The sequence below is a fragment of the Schistocerca cancellata genome, chromosome 1 (assembly GCF_023864275.1).
Source record: "Schistocerca cancellata isolate TAMUIC-IGC-003103 chromosome 1, iqSchCanc2.1, whole genome shotgun sequence".
Classification (NCBI taxonomy): domain Eukaryota; kingdom Metazoa; phylum Arthropoda; class Insecta; order Orthoptera; family Acrididae; genus Schistocerca; species Schistocerca cancellata.
In genome coordinates, this window is record NC_064626.1 from 597,337,823 (window position 1) to 597,355,400 (window position 17,578).

Below are 17,578 nucleotides of genomic sequence, written 5' to 3' on the forward strand. Positions count from 1 at the left end.
TTTAATATGATAGTGGTTCTTGAATTGTAAATATTTTTGCAGTGTTTTACATTGTACCTGTCTGTGACTCAGTGCCTCCTGTACGTGGTGGGAAGAATCTATCCTTTTCATTTTTTTATTAGTATTCTCATAATTACATTTGACAACAGGAAACTTATTAGGTATATAATAATTATGCAATTCATGTCCATAGGCTTACTTCCAAAGCTAAATTAGCTGACTATCAAAATTTCATTTCAAAAATTTATGATCCAAATTTTCAGGAATACAAAGAAATGCACAGTCAAGAAATTAAAAGTTAATTCAAAGTTGACATCACCTCCATACAGAATTTCTGAGGACAAGATAAAAACCACATTTAAAGACAGTCTTGTGATGTTTTTGTTGTTTCTGTGATTATTGTCAGGACTATTTCTTAACTTAGTCTGGGGTTATAGTGCCTCTTTAGAAAGCATAGGTTTTTGATTAATTAATCACTAAAATGTTATGAAATGCAAGTAAGGCAAAACATGCAGATTGCTTCTTGTTTGAAATAGACATAGCACAACAGGATATTAAGGGCTCTAACTTGATAGAGCCACAGCAATATTATAAAAATGTTGCAAAATCATCATGAGAAAGATTTCCAGTGTGTTTGGACTCACAAAAAGGTAACATTCCATGGTCAGCATATTTTCCTCATATCATAACTTGTTATTATCTCTGCTGATGACAGCAGCCTTTATGGCAGCCATAAAAATGTGCAGAATGCCCTAATATTGTTTGCAGCATGTAAGTTTTGTTCTAATTACATTGTTTGCTTTGATTCATTCCACCCAGAACAGGAATAGGTGACATACACAAAGATATAGTACACAACCTGAAACCATGTCTTGCTGTAGTATTCACTACAACTTTATTTGCTCATACTGTTTCTTATTTTCTTATACAGGGTTACTCTTTATAACAGCTACAGACGTTATCATGATATGTCTGAGGCATTAGCTGAACGTCTCCTGGACTTACACTGTCGCCTTCTGTCATTGTATGTTTTGCAAGATGCTGACTGCCTTAATTGGGAGGATAAGCATCTATTTTTTGAGGGTGAAAGAGGTTCATTTGTTATTCAGATGTGGTGGTTATACATACAAGGTAAATTATTCACCTTAATAGTCCATTTGAAAATTTTTAAATTTTAGCTATTTCTAGTGACAAATATATAGAGAAGACTACATATGTTAAAACATATGAGGTTTAAGTAAAATTATTCCATGAGGAGAGAAAACTTAAGTGTAGTGAAACAAAGTGGATTCAGTATTATTGAGTAATAATTACTATCAATCTTCTAATTTACTTCAGTGGAAAATTTTTGATGCCTTCTAGACATAGAATATTCTGGCATTTTTTAATTTCTTTTTATCCTCCACCCTATAAATAAATATTCAGGTATTTTTTATTACAAGCAAGGTTTTGTTTCATTATAACCATTAATATAATTATGTTGTATCCCGCATACAGAAAATATATTCAAGTAAATTCTTACATAAATAAAATCACACCATATACTCAATGGCACAGTCACTGGATCACTCCCTGGCATAAACACTGTGATAATAACATTATAGTATTCTACATTAACTATTGGATGGTTTGGTTTAAACTGTTTGCTCACTGATAGTGTTGTGCAATGGTGTGTAGCAGCTGGAAAACCCTAGTGAGATGAAGCAATGACCAAGTTGAGATACTATGAAGTTATCAGTGATGGAACTATTTTTGGTGATTTTGTAAGTAAAAACACAGTGTTTTCTGTTTGTAACAGTACAGTGTCTCAGATCATTGATGATGAAAAGTATTTCGCATGAGATGTGTTCGGACAGACATCATCAGTAAGCAGGAAAATAAAATATAATTATGTGAGGGTCACATTTTAAGCTTTTACATATGACCACTAGATTAGATGGACTCTTTCTGACTTAACATTACTGTTTTTAAAATATGTCATTTATTAGTGTTAAAACTGTGGTAGGTCAGAAATTGACACAGTACTTTGCTTGCAGTGACCATTTGAAGCCATTGTTATGGAAGTGACAATTACATGTCAAGATTTTCATAGAATTATTTGTTTGACTTTTGACAATCAGTCATTTTCAGAAAAGATTATTTACAACTGTTTTCTATTTTTTAAATTTTGTTGTGCTAGTGCTTAGTACAGTACATTTTACTTGGCATAAACATCCTGCTGTGAAAAGATCTCATCCCAGTGAGGTCCTAACAATTTCATGAAGTTCAGTAAGAGGCTCATGTCCACAGATGTAAGGAAATATTGTTTAAATGTGTGTGAAATCTTATGGGACTTAACTGCTGAGGTCATCAGTCACTAAGCTTACACACTGCTTAACTTAAATTATCCTAAGGACAAACACACACACACACACACACACACACACGAATGCCCGAGGGAGGACTCGAACCTCCGCAGGAAGGAAATATTCAAAAGCTTGACTGATGAATTGCAAAGTCTGTATACCTCATCACAGGAGAGAAAGCTTGGATATATTCATATGACCCAGAAACTAGGCAACAAACAACTGCCAATCCATTAAATTTTAGGCATGCAGCCATATAAATACTACTTTTCCAATTGATATTTTGACTGTGCACTATCCATCCATCCGCAGAGTGGGTCACAAGACTGATGACAAGTTGCCAAATATGGCCTTATATGCTACACCATGAATGTACTGCACATGTGGGTCACAGATGCTGGTTGGCAGCAAATAGGTACACTTACACATGCAACACGTTTGGTGAACACATTCAGACATTTGATGCACTTTTTGATATGTATTCAGGGATGGTAACATCTTGATAACTTCTGTACAATGTAGTTACACCAAGAGCTGGATTGCGTGTCTTATCTAAATTAAAACCATTATCTCTATTTACTAAGTTAGTCTAATTTCTATGGCTTCCTTGAAAGTATAATACCAAAAGGAGGAGGTGGATGTTAAAATCTTCACATCACTGGGATCATCTCTCATGAATGGTGCGTGTTTTCTGACTTGTATATGATTTATTTCAATTTCTGCAAGGAATCTGATACATATCAGCCTTATGAAACAGTAAATCATCCTTCAAAGAGCTGAGTAACACTGCAATCTTTGTAGGAGGCTGAAGATCACTTAATATGGTGTTTCTCTAGAACATGGCTTATCTTTGAGGAAAGATCACCTGCATAATGCAAAAACACCCTTCTTCCAGATCACACACTTGAATTTTAGGATTCATATTGAATGCTCTTTGAGTTTGTTGATGAGAATATCCATTTACTTTAAAAATGCTATTGAGGTGTGTGAGCTTTCCTTGCAAATTGTCATTATCGGATATACAGTGTTCTTTGTACACAAAGGTCTGAAGGGCACCTACGATCTGTGAAGGGTGATAGCAGCTATTGACATGTAAATATGGATTTGTATGCATTGATTTATGATACTCATTGTTAATATAGTGCCTAAGAAAATTATCCTTTGTTTCTCTGATTATATTGGATGTGCCAAGAGCATTTATTTAGAGTCTAAAAGAACAGTAAATGTTGCATTGTATACACCAGTTTGCCACAGATCATCAATGAAATCAATGAAAACATATAAAAGCATTTGCATCATTTTTCATCTTGGCAGTGACAGATGACTCTCTGCACCTCAAGAAATCACTTATTTGTGGTGAAAAACTTATAATTAATGTCTCATTGCCAATTTTTACATAACTTATAACTTAATTACTTGTTTTTATTACCTTCTGTTGAACAAAAACTGCTTGAACAGTGATTTTCATCACCTCAAGGAGCTGTCAAAACCTTGCAACACCATTTTTTTGAGGTACCAACATCAGAGTGGAAAAAAACGTGTCCAGAGCTGGTTACAACAAATGCAAAAATTTAAAGGCAAATGTTTCGAGAAAAAATAAAATAATCTGTGTGAAAAAAATTTTCTTTTGTTCATTGAAAGGCAGCCGGAAAGAGTTTGAGTGCCAAAATCATATTAATTATTAGTATGGGTCATTTCTTTAAATCAAGCTAATTGATAATCTTCGTACATTAATCTTTTCCAAAATCATTTTCAATGATTTTATGTAACAATCAACAATTATTGTATGCATGTGTACAGAGTTGTATATTTTCATGTCAAAACAAAAATCAAGTCCAAATTCAAAGTCAAGGTTGTCAGTGAATTGTAACTCTTAGAACTGAAAGGACATTTATTACTGATACCAGTGTTCAGCCAAAGTAGACCTGATCTGCTGGATGGTGAGTGCAGTTATTTGCACAATCATAAAATATTCCAGAATGCTGATATTTATATCAAATATTACATCTATACAAACATAACAAACATAATATATTTCAAGATCCTTCCAAAAATGATAAATGTTAAATAGCAGATAATTGCTGGTGGTAGTGTTTGAATCAGTGACCTCAGCATGCAGCCAGCAATGCTAGCCAGTACACCACACTCTATGCACCAAAGTTCACTGCATTATTCCATCTCCTGGAAGAACAGTGATCTACGTTATCAGAAGACATCATTTGAGCTGAGTACAGAACCCAGGATCTAGATCATGTCAATGGTCCTCTGTATGGCAGTACTGGCAGATCACCTGTCCTGGTGACATTATCACATCCTCTCCACTACAATGAGGGTAAAAGGTAGCCCCTCAAGTCGAAGCTTCGCAATCATTGATCAGGTCTTCAGTTTTCTTGAACCCTCCGTCACCAATCTGTGCCTCTGGAAGATAGTAGGGCTTCATATGGAGGCATGGAGGACGTGTTGCACTTTTGTCTTCTTGGTGAAGGGGAACATTTCTCAACTACTTATTGATGTCCAACAGGCAATGAATAATAAAGTTCAGCACAAAGTAATTTTGCAGTAATTTTTCTGATACAATAGTCCTACTTTTTGTACAGGTGTAAAAATTATCTTGGAGTAATCTCACTGACTAGTGCTTGGTGCTATTGCACTCTCAGTCTTTCTTCCTGGGTCTCTAAGACCAGTATGTGAGTCATCTGCATTGCTTGTAAGATCCTGGTGATAAGGTCTTTCCAGTTGTCCTCCTGGACATTGTCCAACTGAAATGGTAACAATGTATCCATTGTCATTTTGGCCTCACAACTGTGAAGCAGGAAGAATGGTGTGACAACTGCAGTGTCTTGTTTCACTGTGTTGTATGCGAATATCATGTCAGGCAGTATTGTATCCCAATCTCTCTTTTTGACTTTAATGTAATTCAAGAGAATATCTGCCAATATTTTATTGATCAGTGTGGCCATTTGTATGTGAATGGTAGATAGTTGTCATATTGTGGATAATGTACAAATTGAAATTGTCTCTGATAGTTTTGATTGGACCATTTTTCCATGATCAGAAAGTGCTACTCAGGGTGCTTCATGATTCTACAAGGAACTTTGTAATTTCTGGAGCTTCAGCAGTAAGGTAGTCAGTGCATACTATTACCCATCAGTTCTTGTTTGTCAACTTTGGTAACCTCCACAATAGTCAATTCTAATTCAGTGGCATGATGCACCTGCGGGTGGGATTGGTACCATATACCCTGGAGGTAATTACGGCACCTTATTCCATCATTAGCACACCTTACAATAGCTCACATGGTGTCTAATGGATTGGTAGAGATCTGGCCAGTGACACCTTTGTCTGATTCAAGAATCCCAGATGACCAAATGTTGGAGTCTCATGAAAATACTTCAGGATAGCTGACTCTGGTAAGACAGAGATTTAGGAACCAGGTTTTAAATTGTAAGACATTTCCAGGGGCAGATGTTGACTCTGACCACAATCTATTGGTTATGAACTGTAGATTAAAACTGAAGAAACTGCAAAAAGGCGGGAATTTAAGGAGATGGGACCTGGATAAACTGAAAGAACCAGAGGTTGTACAGAGTTTCAGGGAGAGCATAAGGGAACAATTGACAGGAATGGGGGAAAGAAATACAGTAGAAGAAGAATGGGTAGCTTTGAGAGATGAAGTGGTGAAGGCAGCAGAGGAGCAAGTAGGTAAAAAGGCGAGGGCTAATAGAAATCCTTGGGTAACAGAAGAGATACTGAATTTAATTGATGAAAGGAGAAAATACAAAAATGCAGTAAGTGAAGCAGGCAAAAAGGAATACAAACATCTCAAAAATGAGATCGACCGGAAGTGCAAAATGGCTAAGCAGCGATGGCTAGAGGACAAATGTAAGGATGTAGAGGCTTATCTCACTAGGGGTAAGATAGATACTGCCTACAGGAAAATTAAAGAGACCTTTGGAGAAAAGAGAGCCACGTGTATGAATATCAAGAGCTCAGATGGAAACCCAGTTCTAAGCAAAGAAGGGAAAGCAGAAAGGTGGAAGGAGTATAAAGAGGGTCTATAAAAGGGTGATGTTCTTGAAGACAATATTATGGAAATGGAAGAGGATGTAGATGAAGATGAAATGAGAGATATGATACTGCATGAAGAGTTTGACAGAGCACTGAAAGACCAGAGTCGCAAAAAAGCCCCGGGAGTAGACAACATTCCATTAGGACTACTGACAGCCTTGGGAGAGCCGGTCCTGACAAAACTCTACCATCTGGTGAGCAAGATGTATGAGACAGGCGAAATACCCTCAGACTTCAAGAAGAATATAATAATTCCAATCCCAAAGAAAGCAGGTGTTGACAGATGTGAAAATTAACGAACTATCAGTTTAATAAGTCATAGCTGCAAAATACTAACACAAATTCTTTACAGACAAATGGAAAAACTAGTAGAAGCTGACCTTGGGGAAGATCAGTTTGGATTCCGTAGAAATTTCAGAACACGTGAGGCAATACTGACCCTACGACTTATCTTAGAAGCTAGATTAAGGAAAGACAAACCTACGTTCCTAGCATTTGTAGACTTAGAGAAAGCTTTTGACAATGTCGATTGGAATACTCTCTTTCAAATTCTGAAGGTGGCAGGGTAAAATACAGGGAGTGAAAAGCTATTTACAATTTGTACAGAAACCAGATGGCAGTTATAAGAGTCGAGGGACATCAAAGGGAAGCAGTGGTTGGGAAGGGAGTGAGACAGGGTTGTAGCCTCTCCCCGATGTTGTTCAATCTGTATATTGAGCAAGCAGTTAAGGAAACAAAAGAAAAATTTGGAATAGGTATTAAAATCCATGGAGAATAAATAAAAACTTTGAGGTTTGCCGATGACATTGTAATTCTGTCAGAGACAGCAAAGGACTTGGAAGAGCAGTTGAATGGAATGGATAGTGTCTTGAAAGGAGGATATAAGATGATCATCAACAAAAGCAAAACAAGGATAATGGAATGTAGTCGAATTAAGTCAGGTGATGCTGAGGGTATTAGATTAGGAAATGAGACGCTTAAAGTAGTCAAGGAGTTTTGCTACTTGGGGAGCAAAATAACTGATGATGGTAGAAGTAGAGAGGATATACAATGTAGACTGGCAATGGCAAGAAAAGTGTTTCTGAAGAAGAGAAATTTGTTAACATCAAGTATTGATTTAAGTGTCAGGAAGTCGTTTCTGAGAGTATTTGTGTGGAGTGTAGCCATGTATGGAAGTGAAACATGGACGATAAATAGTTTGGACAAGAAGAGAATAGAAGCTTTTGAAATGTGGTGCTATAGAAGAATGCTGAAGATTAGATAGGTAGATCACATAACTAATGAGGAAGTATTGAATAGGATTGGGGAGAAGAGAAGGTTGTGGCACAACTTGACCAGAAGAAGGGATCGGTTGGTAGGACATGCTCTGAGGCATCAAGGGATCACCAATTTAGTATTGGAGGGCAGTGTGGAGGGTAAAAATTGTAGAGGGAGACCAAGAGATGAATACACTAAACAGATACAGAAGGATGTAGGTTGCAGTAGGTACTGGGAGATGAAGAAGCTTGCACAGGATAGAGTAGCATGGAGAGCTGCATCAAACCAGTCTCAGGACTGAAGACCACAACAACAAGAGCTGACTTAGGTGTGCTGGGATGCTGAGCAACCATTACTGGTCCATTGGATCATAGTTCATCTTATACAGTGCTTTGTTTGGCAATTGGAATTCTACTTTGGACATGATCCCATTCTTCAAGGGATCTATGGGCTTTAGCAGTGCTGAATCTTCCTTCTCTTCCGCAGCAATGTTAGGTAATGGAGCATTAACTGTGATTTCATTCACACTGCTTTGTTCCACCAAAGGATTTCTTGATAGGCAGTTAGCATCCTTCTGTTTGCATGTACTTTTGTATATCACTTTGACATCATACTACAGGAGCTTCAGTGCCAATCTCACAAATTTACCTGATGGATCCTTCAGACTAGTCAACCAGCATAGAGAACAACAGTTTGGTTGTTTGCCAAATAAATATGGCCAGAATTTGTTGATGGCCCAAACAAGTGCAAGACACTATTTCTCAGTTGTAGAGTTGTTTGACTCGCTCTTATAGAATGCTCTCACAGCATAAGTTTTCACCTTTTCAGCACCTTCCTGAATTTTCACCAGATCTGCACCTATTCCATAACTGGTAATGACAGTGTGAAGCTCTGTCTTGGAATTCTTGCCACACAATGCTAGGATTGTAGAAGATGATAGTGTCTCCTTTTGGTACAGAAGTCCTTAATGAACTGAGGGTAGTATGAACACTTTCTGTGAAACCTTCCCATATCACGAATGTGCCAACAAGCCAAAAAATCTGTGACAGCTCTTATTTTCTCTGGACTGTGATGGACTTCAATTCCATTCTCAAGATTTTTATTTTTTGAGCAACTAAGAGGCATGTTTTCAGATTGAGGCAGAGGCCTGCAGTCTGAAAATGCTTCAGTGCAATTTTCAGAAGACATAGATGTTCTTCAGATGCCTTTGAAAAAATGAGGATGTTATCCAGGTAGCAAAGACACACCATATTTTGAAGGTGTCAAAGCAGGTTGCCTGTCATATGTTTGATAGCAGCAGGAGCATTACATAGTCCAAACAGTGCAATTTTAAACTGGTGGAAGTCATCAGGATTATGGAGGCAGTCTTTTCTCAGGCAGCCTCATCAGCCTTGATTTACCAGTAGTCATCTGTATGTCCGTGGTTGAAAAATACTTTACTCCTCCCTTGAATGGCAATGAATAACTGTCTTTCTTCATGATTTTGTTCAGTCTTCGGTAGTCGATGCTGTCCTCCTTCACAAGGACCCCAGGAAAGAACCAATGAATCTCTGGAAGTACTAGTAACTTTGCATGCATTTGCATAATAAGTACATATCAGTATGAGCAAGTGCAGGTACAATAATCAAAGTTTATTATTTCTTCTTAACTTTGTGCCTGTTGTAATTGTTGTTTAACTATTTGTCTAGAGGGTAGATTCTGCTTCCTGCAAGACATAGTTGGGTTGTTACTTGAAATATGTGCATTGAAATGATATTATGATGCAGATTACTGTCTTCACATCAACTTTTTAATGAAATCAATCTTGTTTTAACACCAGGTAACAAACACTGTAGATTTATATCATCTCAGTTCACAAAGTGAATGTTCTGGCTCCATAGAGCAACTGCAACAGACAACCTGTCAATTTACTCCATCACTGCTTGTCAGAGAGACTCCAACAACCCAATGACACTCACAAAGATGTATGAAGTTATTTTACTAAGATATACATATAAAGTCAATATTATGTATGTTTCATAACCAAAAAGATGTGGTCAATTAATACTTAATAAACAAAAGCATTTTTCTATCAATTTTATCTTTTTGAATAATTATGGAAACAATTAACTATGATTATGATTATGATAATGATTATGATACTGATACTTTAAATTGTAGCATATCAGCTACTTTGATTTCATGGAGAAAGAGTTATGTTGAGCAGTTTCTTTACAGTATCCCATATGAATTTTGTAAGCATGAACATACAAACAAAATTCTGACACCAGGGTAATAAAGCTGTTCAAGGTTGCTTTTAACAAATATACAAATGACATCTGACTTTTCAAAACTGAAATATGTCTGATGTGTATCAAATTAGTGATGGTTAAGTAGGAGAAAGTTTCCCAAAATGACATACTAAAAAGTTAATTGTTTTTAACAGTTCATGTATGCCAGTTAAATTATATAAATGCAATTTTCCATTTGACTTAGGTTTCTAGAGTAGCATATCCACAAAAAATTCAGTATAAAATAGTTAGTTTCACTACACATTAATTATTTAAAAAATGTCATCAGCTTGTCATTTTGGGTTATCTGGTGGGGCAAAATGACACACTTTTTCTTTTAGCAGAGTTATTCCTTTTTTTGGTAATAAATTGTTAGTGTAAGGATAATTTACAGTTTAAATATATATTATGGCTTAATTAAATGTTAGAGCTGTAATCCTATCAAATTACAATGTGTATTCATAAAATATTCAAAATTTATAGCAAATTATTTCCAGGAACTTGGAATCTTCTAACTCTCTAACTCTGTTATTTGTTGTTGCTAGTTACTGTTCTAATTTCTATTAGGCTTTTTATGAACAGACATGCTGCACTTCAGCAATCAATGAGTTGTGTGATGGAGCAGGGCAAAAATGACATAGTCCTGTGTCATTTTGCCCTCTTCAACACCAACTTAATCTTTGGTCATAACCTCGAACTAACAAACACACAGTCAAAATATTGCTACAGATTTAAAGTCTTACTTTTACATGGTATCTCTCTGATATAAAATACACCACACAAATAATCACATCACAATTTTAAAAGTTTCTTAACAGTAATATTGGGGTCTTTAACTTTGAAAAATGGTTTCTTTCCTCACCTAACCAAATGGAAGAAGGCAAAGAGTTAGTTCGTTAGTTACTTTCATGTTCCATGGATCATTTTGCATGATAAATTGTCATGATATGGAATGAGTCATTTTAAATTTATATTACAAATTAATATGTACATCTGTTTGTACTCTAAATATCATATTATTATTATTATTATTATTATTATTATTATTATTATTATTATTATTTATTTCCCCCAAAATGAAAACAAAATATATAGATCGATTTGGTAATTCCTACCCACCAGCTTTTACACATTACAAACATAGAAATTCTTCTATTGAATAGGAGGAGTTGTCAAAGAAAAACTTTTCAATTTATTTTCAAATTTTACCTTACTGTAAGTTAGACATTTTATGTCACTGGGTAAGTGGCCAAAAATTTTTGTTGCAGTGTTGTGCACCCCTTTCTGTGCTAAAGACAACCTTAATGTTGAGTAATGAATGCCAGTTTTTCTTCTAGTAACAGTTTATGGGCAAAGTGTAACCACCACTAGCAATCAAGTAAACCCAGTTCTGTCATCCTCTCAACTTCCAGATTTATGAAAAATCCGTAGTGTTGTTTTGACCTTCTGTGTCATTTTGGGCCCCTTTCCCCTATTATTTTAAACACAATTGTGTAAAACAACCAGACATTTGTAAATGGCATAAGAAAATGGTTAGTCAACTATTTAAATAATACTAAACATGATACAATTCATGTTGAAGTTTATTAATTTTTTAATTGGATTTATAATGTTCTTTATATTTGGCATAAATGTAGTGGGACATATTTAAATCATTTATGAGAGTTTATAATTAGCAGATAACACTTTATAAAAAGGTAGTACAAAAAACAAACTTAGTCATTTCCGTGTCTCGGGTATTACACTGCCTTATTACTGATAATGTATCAGTCCTTTTCACATCTTGGTTTCATAAAATGTCCTTTATGTGATTGTGAATCCTTTCCACAAAGGATGTCCTGTACATAAGTGTAATGTCAGCTGCAGAAAAACATCACTAATTTTTCTGGTGATGATATCAGTTATACATAGGTAAGTGCAAATGATGGGCCCAGATAAAATGTCAATAAAATTTATAATGGAATTGTTGTGAATTTTTTGTTATATAAACTTCATTTATGCTATAATGCTTTAAAACATTAGAAAAATAGTAAATATGGTTGTTATACAGTTATAAATATAAGTCTAATCCACAAAATATTGTAGCTAATAATGAAGTGCAGGGTGTTTAAAAAAATCATCCAATTTAAAGAAATCATAACTAGTATGTTTTTTGAGATACATGCATGAACAGTGTACTGTTGGAAAGAGCAAACTCTCAAGTTTTACATGGTTCCCACTAGGTAGCAGCAGTGTGTGCCCACTTCAGTTCTAGTGAAAATGGCATTGGTACAACAGAAAGCATTTTGTGTTCTATGTTTTGCGCAGTGCAGATGAGTAATAACTGTTCAGTGTGACTTTTGTACTAGGTGTGGTGTGGGTCCTCCTACAGCACAGAGCATTAGACAGTGACATGAACAATTCCGAAAAACAGGTTTTTTGTGTAAAAGCAAATTGTTGGGCCGTCCCTGAGTGTCTGACACAGACACTGAATGCATCCACCGTACTTTCACAAGGAGTCCACAGAGATCTATCTGCCGTGCCGATTGACAGGTAAACATGCCTTCAGTGTCCATCTGGCATGTGTTGTGTCAATGTTTACACATGAAACCATACAATATTTGGCTACTGCAAGCTCTTTGTGAAGGCAACAAACAACAACATGTTGAGTTCTGTAGTTTCGTTCTTGGCAAGATGGAGTATGACAGTTTTCTTCCATGCTTAGTGTTTAGTGACAAGGCAACATTCCATTTAAATGGAAAGGTGAACCCTCATAATGTGAAAATATGGGCTACAGAACAACCAAGTGAAATTGTACAACATGAGAGGGACTCTCAAAAATTTAAAGTGTTTTGTGCAGTTACACAGGAAAAGGTGTAATGGTCCATTTTTCTTTCCTGAGAACACTGTTACAGGAAGCACATATCTCTATATGCTTGAGAACTTCCTTTTCCCATAATTGGAGACTGATTCAAATGAAATCATTTACCAACAGAATGGGACACCACCACACTGGCATCTGGAAGTGTGGGAATTTTTAAACCAAAGGACTACTGAACGATGGATTGGTCGCACAGGACCAATTGCCTTAGCCTTACATCACTAGCCTCCAAGGTCAGCAGACCTGACTGTATGTTATTATTTCTTGTGGGGTTTATAAAAGACTCTGTTTATGTGCCTTCATTACCAATAACAGTGACTGAACTGAGAAATAGCATAACAGGAGCTGTGGAAACTGTAACTCAAGACAGGCTCACTGCAGCGGGGAAACAATTTGAATACTGCACTGGCGTATGCCGTGCATCTCAAGGGGGGCATATTGAACACCTATGAAAAGTTGTGAAAAAATCTTTTGAGTTTCCTTTTTATCAAAATACAAAATTTGTTGTATATGTTTATTGGTTTCAGATGTATAGACAAGCCAAATCGGATGATTCATACATCCTGTACATACAGAAGTGAACTCAACAGTTCTTGTGTGTGTTTGTGTGTGTGTGTGTGTGTGTGTGTGTGTGTGTGTGTGTAATTTTGTAATTGATTGATGTGCATCTAACCACTTGATTTATAGCTTATCTTGTGTATTAAATGGTGTTTTTAGCAAGCATTCTATTTTATTCATTTTAAAATCATTGTAATAATACTTGATTTCAACCACACAGCAAGTGAAAATTAGAAACATCTAGTGGGTATGATGAAATACCAACAAAGTTAATTAAAGAATGTGACTCTGAGTTGAGTAACATATTAAGCTATCTTTGTACCCAGTCATTTATCGGTGGAGTATTTCCTGAATGGTTGACATATGGTTAAGCCACTATTTAAGAAGGGAGTTAAAGAAATAGTTGTCAAATTTCTGTTCAGTTTCACTTTTGCCAACATTCTCAAAAATTTTAGAAAAGGTAATGTAAATTGGCTTTATAAGCATCCTATCACAAATAACATACTGTCAAAGTCGCAATTCAGATTTCTGGAGGGTTCTGATGTTGAGAAGGCTATCTACACTTACAGAGAAAATGTACTTAATTCATTAGACAAAAAATTGCAGCAACTGGTATATTTTGTGACCTGTCAAAGGCATTTGACTGTGCAAATTACAATATCCTTTTAAGTACATTAGAATGTTATGGTGTAACAGTAAATACTGCAAAATGGTTCACATCTTATATCTCTGGCAGGGAAAAAAGGGTGTTATTAGGAAAGAGACATGTATTAAACTATCAGGCGTCATCCAGTAGAGAACTAATCACATGTGGGGTCCCACAAGGTTCCATCGTAGGGCCCATACTTTTCTTGTGTATATCAATGACCTTTCATCAGTAACATTACCAAATGCCAAGTTTGTTTTGTTTGCCAATAATACAAACATTGCAATAAATATAAAATCAAGTGTAGTCTTAGAAAGATAGGCTAATAAAATATTTGTGGACATTAATCACTGGTTTCTAGCCAATTGTTTGTCACTAAACTTTGAAAAAACACACTACATGCAGTTCTGAACTTGTAAGGGGTGTCCCACAAGTATATGCCTAACATATGATAACAAGCAGATAGAAGAAGTGGACAGTGTTAAATTCTTGGGATTACAACTTGATATTAAATTCAACTGGGAGGAGCAGCCAACACAACTGCTGAAGCGTCTAAACAAATCTCTATTTGCAATGCGAATTCTGTCAGACATAGGAGATATAGAAATGAATAAGCTTGCATAATATGCTTACTTTCACTTCATAATGTCATATGGGAATATTTTTAGGGTAATTCGTCAAGCCAAGCTAAAGTTTTCTGGGCACAAAAACGTGCAATAAGAGTTATATGTTGTGTGAACACAAGAACATCCTGCAGAGGCCTGTTTAGGGAACTAGGGATACTAACTACTGATTCCCAATATATTTATTCCTTAATGAAATTTGTCATTAAAATCTATCACTTTTTCAAACCAACAGCTCAGTTCATGGAATCAATACTAGAAATGAGAATAATCTTCACAAGGATTTAAAGCCACTTACTCTTGTACAAAAAGATGTGCATTATTCAGGACACACATTTCCAATAACTTTCCAGCAGCCATAAAAAGCTTAACAATCAATGAAATTCAGTTTAAGAGAAGCCTAAAGATTTATCGGTGGCCAACTCCTTCTACTCCGTTGATGAATTACTCTGTAGAACGAACTGATTTCTCTCTCTCTCTCTCTCTCTCTCTCTCTCTCTCTCTCTCTTATCTAACTGCTGCACCATTTCAGTGCAGTAATGTGTTCATTGTAAATAAGTATTGTTGTAGTTATATTATATATGTTTATTGCCTTATAAATAAATAAAACATTTTTTTTAAATTTTAAATTCAGTGCATTAATGCAATCCCAGTAAATGAGTGTTGTAAAAGGTACATTAGCCTTTTTGTTTTAGTTGTAAATATTTGCCATGTATTATTGTTTTTCTGACATGTTCTACATCCTGAAGGACCTCCTCACTACGGATTAATTGGAATGAAAGTAAATCTAATCTAATCTTGTGCATCTGCATGTCACTATCTGTTAATAGCTTTCCTGGCTTCCATCATATGACATAATTTTCAAATTAATAATAATATTAATAACAACAATAATAATAGTATAATATTCTACCTATGTGGTCTGAAACTCAATCCTCTCTTTCTAAAAACAACATTCTCCTCAATAACATGACTGATGTGAGATAAAAATGTTAGTTAACATGACCTTAGGATAATGTACTACATACTTAATGCAAAATAAACATTTATGATTCAGTTTTACATAACCATTCTGTTCAAGTGCTGACAGCAAATAGTAAAAAACCAAATCTGATATCAAATATTTTCCCAAATGTGTCCAAAAACAAGCATAAACACTTCCATGAACCCAAATGGCAAAGATAAAAGGATGTCATTGTTGGTTTAGCCATTTCCTTTATTGTTCATCATAATTATCATCCATTTACAATACTTCCATTTTCCTTAATTTCCTGCAACATACATTCCGTCACTTCAGTACGTATCTACATTTATTTTTACCCTGCGCATAGACACCCAAGTTCTAACCTCCCCTTGCTCAGTTGACTACAATAATCACTGTAGTAAAGAAATTAGCCAACTTTGCAAACTACTAACTTTGCATGTATTTCCATAATAAATACATGTCAGTATCAGCATGTGCAGGTGCAATAATCAAAGTTTATTATTTGTATTTAGCTTTGTGTTCATTGAAATTGTTGTTTGGCTGTTTGTCTAGATGACAGGTTCTTCTTCCCATGAGACATAGTTAGGTTGTTGCTTGGAGATATGTACATTGAAGTAATATTAAGGTGCAGATTACTTTCTCCACATCAAGTTTTACACGACCATCAGTCTTGTTTTAATACCAGAGCAAAATACATCTTAGTTTACAGATTAAATCTACATCTACATCTACATCTTCATCTATACTCAGCAAACCACTGTGAGTTGCATGGCAGAGGATACATCCCATTGTACCTCTTATTAGGGTTCAAAACTTTTCTTAAGAATTTACTTTATTTACTAGCGATTCATTAAGAACATTAACACATTTAATCACACTATATGAGCATGGAAGTAGTTTCCAGGGAGTAACTGATGAAATCAAAATGAAATTGCTTTTAACAAATGGGAATTTTATTCCTAAAAGCTTTTTTTTAAGAAACAGATTTAAAATTATAAGCAGAAAGCACCCTCTAAATATCAAGTTACAATTTATTCAGAGACAGAAAGAGACAAATTTTTGAGTGTATGAACTTTCAGGCTGAGAACCTTGCCAAAGAAACCGGTACACCTGCCTAATATTGTGTAGGGCCCCCATGAGCATGATGTGACATGGACTTCACGAATGTCTGAGGTAGTGCTGGAGGGACTGACACCATGAATCCTGTAGGGCTGCCCATAAATCCATAAGAGTATGAGGGGATGGAGATCTCTTCTGAATAGCACATTGCAAGGCATCCCAGTTATGCTCAATATTGTTCATGTCTGGGGAGAATGGTTGCCAGCGGAAGTGTGTAAACTCGGAAGAGTGTTCTTGGAGTCACTTTGTAGCAGTTCTAGATGTTTGTGGTGTCGCACTGTCCTCCTGGAATTGTCCAAGTCCATTGAAATGCACAATGGACATGAATGGATGCAGGTGACCAGACACAGTGTTTATGTACATGTTACCTGTTAGAGTCATATCTAGTCATATCAGGGGTCCCATATCGCTCCAACTGCACATGCCCTACACCATTGAGAGCCTTCACCAGCTTGAACAGTCCCCTGCTGACATGCATGGTTCATAGATTCATGAGGCTGTGTCCATACCAGTACATGTTCATCCGCTCGATACAATTTGAAACAAGACTTATCCCACTAGGCAAAGTGTTTCCAGTCATGAACAGTCCAATGTCAGTGTTGACGGGCCCAGGTGAGATGGAAAGCTTTGTGTTGTGCAGTCATCAAGGATACATGAGTGAGCCTTCAGCTCAGAAAGCCCATATTGATGGTGTTTCATTGAATGGTTCTCGTGCTGACAGTTGTCGATGGTCCAGCATTGAAATGTGCTACAATTTGTGGAAGGGTTGCACTTCTGTCATACTGAATGATTCTCTTCAGTCATCATTGGTCCCATTCTTGCAAGATCTTTTTTGGCTGCCGTGATT

The 17,578-nt window shown here is 35.9% G+C and overlaps 1 protein-coding gene across 2 annotated transcripts in view; it reads left to right on the top strand.

Moving 5' to 3' along the window:
* The window catches only part of LOC126161919 (uncharacterized protein KIAA0825 homolog), a 170,650-nt gene that overhangs the window by 8,317 nt on the left and 144,755 nt on the right, over positions 1–17,578 (top strand). For both annotated transcript variants that reach the window (XM_049918092.1, XM_049918100.1), the window contains exon 2: positions 932–1,131. In XM_049918092.1, coding sequence (XP_049774049.1) covers positions 932–1,131 — 200 coding nt within the window. The remainder of the gene's footprint in view (positions 1–931; positions 1,132–17,578) is intronic.